We start from the raw sequence: 8,009 nt of genomic DNA on the forward strand, positions 1-8,009 counted from the left end.
CAATATTTTTCCAAAGTACATATAAGGTAAACCATGCCTGAGTAGAAAGATTTTAGTTCAGCAAAATTAACAACTTTTTTGGCAAGGACATGTTTTTGCCAAGTTATTTTAAAATGATTTCCCGCCCAAATATTTTAATAAAAAAATCTTCCCTATTTTTGCTTTTAGAAAATGATTTTATTTCTTAAATTCCTTGAGCGACGTTAAAACAATCAACAAAAATTCGACGACTTTGCCTGCTAGCACATGTTAACCGGGTTTATTGTGAATTAATTTCTGATTTCAATTGTTCAAAGAAAACATCTCGCATGGTTCTTATAACTGTTAGGAACTATAGATCACCTTGCGTGCATATTTTAACGGATGTTAAAACAACACTTAAAATAAATTTAATGACTTTTTTTTCGAGGGAAAGTTACTTTCATTTATCGAAAAGTGCCTTAAGACTTTAGTAACTGCGTAAAAAAATCTTATGTGAATTTTGATATTCTGACTTTTTACCCTAATAGTTCAATCGGATTTGTTTACTTCTAGCTTTAAGGTATGTTGAAACAAACTCAAATTAATCGAAACATGTTTCCTGGGGAAAACTTTTTGTTCACTTATTTTAAAGTGATTTCTGAAATCCTGTATACAAAAAAGCGTGTATAGGTTAAGTTTATAGTTAAAAACTTTTCTTTGGTATGTTTAGACTACAAAATATCAGGTATCTAGCCAAATTTAAGCAACAGTTTTTGGTAGTATAAGATTTCAATAATAAAAGAATTTTTCTGTTAAAATATATCTAAAAATTGCAAGTTTGGCAATTGTGTGAGAAAGAACTATCCATTAGTCAGATAATTTTCTATGGAATTATTAACCAGCAGATAAAATGGACGCTGGGGCTTTTATTTAATTTGGGACTTATTAAAATTATTCTGCATGTACCACCGGTGAAATTCTTTATATAAATTTCCATATAAAAATGTGTTTATGGATCATTCCTGAACCTTAATTCTGTGGATATTACCAACTTAATAATTCGAGGTCAATAAAGACCTGAAAATTAGTTTATTTTCCTTTCCAAATTTTTGGGGCTTTCTAGGAGTAAAATAGAAATTTTTTGCATAAAATTTGTGCCTTTTGAAAAGATTACGCTTAAAAAATGTCTTTCTGACATTAAATCGCCGGTGCTTATGAAAAAAACCTGCAAAATAAAGCTATGAAGAAAAACCTTTTTCAAAGACGCCGTGAAAAATAAATTGTTTATTGGATAATTTGAAAGAAACTTTGTTTTAAAACATCGTGAAAAAGAACGCATCTCAGTAAAATGCTTCGAAAAAATATATATTTCGGTAAATACTCGGAAAAAACCTTATTCCTACACGCAGAAAAAAGAACCTTACGTTTTACTGAAAACCAAGTTAAATCTACCGATCCTCCTAGTACGTATATGGATAACATAACAGTTCAGCAAACGTTACAATTATAGACAAATAAGTATGACTATCAATGATGGTTACTAGTACCGATTCTCAAGTGGTACTGACCTGCGGATAAGTAGATTTTACCGATCTAGTAGCTATTCTGTACAGTCCTTGGATGCTGCAATTACGAATTATCATGTCACTTTAACGAATAATATAAAGATATCTGAATTATGTTATCGGTGTAGACTACAGTTAAGACAGCACTATAAATTGTGAAAAAGTATTGCTGAAAAAAAATTAATAAATAAGCGCATGGTTATTTCTTATAAATATTTTCGGATATGCTTATAATTAATCGTAATTCGTAAGTTATAATGCTTATAATACAATTAAAATTTCGCACGCAATGGGGGGGGGGGGATTCGAACGCATAAACCTAAGCACGCAAGTCAACAGTCATAACCACTACACTAGTATACGAGTTGCGATCTGTTATTTATTTTTGAAATGCATTTGTAACTGAGGGTGGCGACCCCGGGAACGATTTCTGAAAACGCAACCATGCCATCGCGACACACAACAAAAGTTCTGGCATGCACATTATATCCATATGTCAGCTGACTCAGTCACGAAACAAAAACACGTCTTGCTCCAATAAACTCAAGCGTACGCAATCTGTAAATAAGTTGTGCCATCCAAAAATGTATTATTTTTATAAAACCCCTTCCTTGCAAAGTGGTAATATGGAGTAATGTCACGACTGTCACAGAAATGTCAAACAGGAATGTTTTTTAGGTGATGCAATCCATTCATTGCTGATTGTGTCGTGAATTCACCCGGTGCTCCGTGTGGATAGGTTGCGTTGCGACTTGAGGGGCGAGTTAAGTAAACCGAACGGATCGGTAGCATGTACCGATCTTTCGGTAATGTCTACTACACTACTATTGTAATCTCAGTTCATTGGATTTTACATGTCGTTCAGTATGTAATACGAGGAAATAAAGGTTTATTTTACTGAAGTGTAACCGTTGAATTAATCTCAATTTCATTGTGACGTTTACGAAATGCCAAGTGATTTTTACATTTTCACCCTATTATTAAGAGCAGTTTATACTATTACGGCTGCAAGAAACCCTATCCAATTCTTGATAAGTAAACATTACATTTCTTTTTTCTGCGCGTATAAGCGCCGTGAAAAGAAACCTTACCTATGAGAAAACCGTGGAAAAAACCTTATTTTTGAAAAAGCCGTGAAAAAAAACCGTATTCGTTAAAACTTTGAATTAAACTGTTTTACGCTGCCATACAGTGGTCAAAAATCCGAAAAAGGTAGCCAAAATTACAAAATGTTCATAAAATGTGCCAAATTCAATTAGTTGCGGGTTTTTGAGGTCGCTCATTACGAACGCGATGTCAAAAATTCCGAAAACAAAACGGCGGATCCAATATGGCGGACGAGTATGCCTAATAAACTTTCGATTCTTTTCACAATTGGAATAACGGGCTTTTCAAGGTCGCTGATTGCAATTATGAATTCAGAAATTATGAATATTCAAATTCAAGATGGTAAATTCAAGATGCCGGTTCCAAAATTTTGAAAAAAGAGATATACGAGCACAAAAATCTATAATCGGGGTTTTTGGAGACTCTGCTTACGAATTTCAAGTTACTAAATTAAAATTAAAATTATTTGATCAAATATTCAAATTCGTAATCAGCGATCCCAAAAAACCCCGAGTAAAAAGTTTAAAGCTTATATATCTCTTTATTCAAAATGTTGAAATCGCCATCTTGAATCCGCCCTCTTGAATTAAGAATTTCAAAATTCTGACTTCAGATCCGTAATTAGTGAACCCAAAATACCCCAAGTAGATATTTTCAAGCTCATATAACTCTTTTTTCAACATTTTGAAATAGCCATCTTGAATCCGCCATCTTGAATTAAAAATTTCAAACTTCTGACTTTAGATTCGTAATCAGCGACCCCGAAAACCCTCAAGTAGAGATTTTTAAACTCATTCATCTCTTTTTTCTAAATTTTGAAATCGCTATCTTGCATCCGCCATATTGATTCGGAATTTTTGAAATTCTGACTTCATATTCGTAATCAGCGACCCTAAAAACCCCCGATTAAGAATTTTCAATTAAATTCAAAGAACAGAAAAATACGTGAAACAAATGTTTAATTTAAAATTCTAAACAATACAAGCATTTAATGTTAAATTATAATACATATTTTATTACTAATAAAATAATAAACCATTACAATTAGAACAATAGGAAAAAGTAATTATTTACTTGAAGAAACGATGTGAAAAGATTTGCTTCCCGAGTGTTTTCATAAGTATTTTTTGAAGATGTCTTCTAAATAAGTTACTTATCACATTATTTTCATGAATAAGGCCTTTTTTCTCGGCTTTTTCACAACAAATATATTTTTTTATGGCGTTTTCACGAGAAAACTTTTTCCTCGCGGCGTTTCTTAAAAAGGGTTTCTTTTCCTAGTGTTTTCAAAAATATGTTTTTGTTCATCACATTTTATAGAGATGAGTTTTTTTCATGGCGTTATGATAAGTAGTGTTTTTTTTACAGCAAAATGATTTACGGGTTCATTAGCCTAAGCACCGGGGAAATTAACTGCCGTGAACCTTGAAGGCATGTCAAAATAACCCGATCCCTAAGTTATCAAAATTTGTTCTAGAACAACTTACGTCGGCACGAAATTTTCTTGCCTTTTTTATTGTTTAATCGGTTCTATGTATCGTCGAACATATTTTTGGGCTTATTTTAATTGGAAGACTATATTCAAAAAACATATGTTTGTCAGCAAGTAACGTGTGTGTGTTTTCTTCGTTTCCATATAATTAATTTTTTAAAATATGCACGAACTTCAATAAGGTTGTTATTACTGAGAGTTTCCGAATCAGTTAAAAAAAATAATTCCCCCAAGTCGGGTTCTCGCTTATAAAACAGAGAAAAAGTGTTGATCCTATGTTGTTAAATGTAACGCGCGTGTAGTCGTGGTTTGAGAGTTAGCCTTCTATGATCGTTGAATACTTCTTGGAATAGCTCCCCCTGGAAATTTTGAGAGTCCACATTTGGATAAATATGACAAATATTGCTATAAAACCTTGATATGTTGTACATTAAACTATTTCTTTTACTGTTATTAACATTAACACAAAATCACACGGAAATAAAAGCAACTTACTTCAGTTGTAGGAGATGCTAAATCTTCAGTTGTTGGAGTTGCATTTGTTGCAGGAATTTTGCTTGTTGAGGTTGGAGTTGCATTCTGAAAAAAATCAATTATTTTATTACCGTTCAGGTTTCTGTATCCTTTTATAGATTATGTGTTCCAATATATATTCAAATTTCGGTCGTCACTGCTAGGCGGCCCAAACTCATCGAGGTTTAAGTCGAAATTGATTGGAGAAAAAAGGATTTATTGTAAGTCATCAACATTTATCTTCCTAAATGTGCGTGTGAACGTACATCTATTTTTTCAAAGAAGAAGTTCTTAACTTTAAATCGATAATATTTATGTTACTACGATTTATTTTATGTTACTACGATTCTATAAATTTGTCTATGTATTTTTACTAAATAAAACAGTTTCTAATTTACAAATATTCGTTTGTATTTCTGGTATTAGGGGGCTTTCAGAAATTACTAAGCACATTTTCAGATTCTTCTTGCCCGATACTTCACTATTTAGCTAGTTTTTTTCCTTTTCCGGAAAAATTTATCTACTCGTTCGTAAGTTAGAGCAAGCTTGGTGCGCGCGTCTGTTGGATTTAATGCATTTACCTCCTGCTAATCGCTCGGTTTTTGTACATCGCCAACGTTTTTGCCTTCTGAAATTATAGTGAATTCTTTTTTACTAAAGCTCCTTCGGCACTGATGAATATATGATCATAATGTGTATCATGTTTTGCACTCGATTAAAGTATATTTAAAACTCAAATTTGTGTACACTATGTTGAACTATTTTATATTATAATTATAATTTAATAATTTCTGCACCGTTCTCCGATTTTTTTGTGTGACGGTAAAAAATGTTGGTGTTAAACGTTTCATTTTGTGTTGCGTGGTTTTTTCATCGATTCAAATTTGTAACATTTAATTATTACGTTTAATGATTCATCAATTTAGTGGAAAAAATTTGTTTTCTGCAAATTAAACTATTTTCTAGAAAATTCTTTTTGTTTTTGGTTAAAAATTAATTTTTTAAACTACAAATTTAACTATTCTATGTTTCGTTAAAAAGTCACCATTTTAGTTGAAATTTTACTGTTTTATTGAATACACGTCTTTCTTGGTAGAAAATTAATGTTTTTTGCCGTAAATTTAACTATGGTTAAATATTAATTTTTTGTATAGAAAATAAGTCTTGGTCAAAAATAAATTTCTTTTGTTCCAAATTCATGTGTTTTATTAAAAATGCCTTTTTTAGTATACAAATAAGCTGTTTGAATGAAAATTTAACTTTTTGTTTAAATATTTATTTATTTTTTTGAAAAGAATTAAAGATCAATTTTTAAAAATGATATATTTTATAGTTAATATTAAAATCAATAATATATATGTACAAGTATTAATATGGATGAAGAACTATTCCACACCGGGACCAGATCCAGATCCTGCCGAAAATAGGCAACTTAGCTGACCCGAAGAATTACAGGCCAATAACTTGTCTGAACATACTTTAGAAGATATTCACAGCTATCTTAAATGATAGGATTGTTCGAGCAATTGAACCGGTGTGGCAAGAAATGTATGAACAATGAGGCTCAAAGAAAGTCGTAGCCGGATGTCGGGAGAACCTGCTCATCGATAGATGTGTCTGCAAAGATGCAGCTTTCTACCAGCGTGACCTATCGGTGGCCTGGATTGATTATCGGAAAGCTTCCGATTCGACCTCGCATAGACTTATCATCTGTCATTGGGAAATCTTAAAGGTTCATCCGCAAATAGTTAGGTGCATAGAGAGATTGATGCCGCTTTGGAAAACCACATTTACTGTCTCATTTGGAAAAAATCGTGTGACAACTAACAAGGTCAACTTAGGAGAGGTGTCTCTCAGGGCGACACCGTGAGTCCACTCCTCTTTTGCCTCACATTATTGCCACTATCTCTAGCACTTCGCCATTCCGACGGGTACTTGTGCGGCAAACCTGCAGATCGAAAGTACAACACTCATGTATTTTACATGGACGATCTTGAGATCTATGCTAAAAACAAAGAGCAAATACATCTAGCTCTAGCGATTGTTGAACGATATACCAAGGAAATTGGAATGGAATTTGGGTTAGACAAATGCGCCAAGGTTTATTTGAAGCGAGCAAAACTTAATGGCATCACTGAAGAACCTGAGCTCGTTGATAGGAGCGCTATACGACACCTCTGCGTTGGAGAGACTTATACATACCTAGGCGTGCCACAGAACCGCATTCAGGATGTGACATCTACTCGCATAAAGGATACTCTCTAAAGCAGATAGAAACGTCTAATCCGACAGATATGGTCTTCTGAACTGTCGGCGAGGCACAAAGTATCTGCAACGAACATGCTTGCCGTCCCGGTAGTACTCTATTCATTTGGAGTAGTTCCATGAACGAAGAACGAGCTCAGATCCCTTGATATCGGGATAAGAAAGGTTATGCACATGAACAAAAGCATACATCTTAAGTGTTCCGTTCCGCGACTGTACATCTCACGCCGTCAAGGTGGTCGCGGAATATTGAGTCTTGAATGTCTTCACAACAGGAATATTCTGGGTGCAGCACATAAAGTTGCAAATGGAAGAGATCCTCTTCTTAAAATGGTCAAGAATCACGAAGAAGTGGACAAAGAAGCGTTTCTGTATCAAACAGCGGAGGAGGCTGCTGAAACACTCGGACTTGACTTCAGTATTAGGGTTGAGCAAAATGCATCAAATCTTATCTATCTCGAGTATTCACTCCTGAAAGCCCGGATTGAGAAAGCACAAGAGAAAAACTTTCGTGAACAGCTCCTCGATAAGAGGATGCACGGTATCTTCTGCAGAAATGTGAAGGATCAGTCAATGTCTTGTGAGCTAACGTTTGCTTTCCTTAAATTGCCCGGATTGAAGTCTGGTACGGAGTGCTTCATTTTGGCATGCCAAGGCGATGTCATTTCCACGTTAACATACCGTCGCCACATTTTGAGCCAAGACATTCCCGATGATAGCCTGATATGCTTCTTCTTGACTTTGAGAAGCGAACCATGTTCGTTATCGAATTTTCGGCTCCAGCTGACAAAAACATCATAAACAAGGAGAATAAAAAGAAGGAGAGGTATCGAGACCTTATAAGGGAGTTGCCACGATTGTACCCGGAATATTCTGTTAAACTGATCGTCCTTATCATCGGCGCTCTTAGAGGTGTCAAGCTTTTACTTGCTAATGGCCTAAAAATCATTCCTGCGTCTCAACAATATGCTAAAATACTTGCGGGCAAAATGCAGAAGGCGGTAGTCTTTGGGTCCTTTCGTGTTCTTAGGGTGCACGAGGCTTTTGCTGGATCGTCGTATTGATTCCTTTACAGACTGAAACCATCTATCTCACGGTCGTGGGAC

The 8,009-nt window shown here is 34.3% G+C and overlaps 1 protein-coding gene across 2 annotated transcripts in view; it reads right to left on the reverse strand.

The window, feature by feature from the left end:
• Positions 1–8,009, reverse strand: part of LOC117173040 (mucin-2-like) — a 96,377-nt gene that overhangs the window by 64,231 nt on the left and 24,137 nt on the right. For both annotated transcript variants that reach the window (XM_033361406.1, XM_033361405.1), the window contains exon 2: positions 4,621–4,704. In XM_033361406.1, coding sequence (XP_033217297.1) covers positions 4,621–4,704 — 84 coding nt within the window. The remainder of the gene's footprint in view (positions 1–4,620; positions 4,705–8,009) is intronic.

Source organism: Belonocnema kinseyi, chromosome 5 (assembly GCF_010883055.1).
Source record: "Belonocnema kinseyi isolate 2016_QV_RU_SX_M_011 chromosome 5, B_treatae_v1, whole genome shotgun sequence".
Lineage (NCBI taxonomy): Eukaryota > Metazoa > Arthropoda > Insecta > Hymenoptera > Cynipidae > Belonocnema > Belonocnema kinseyi.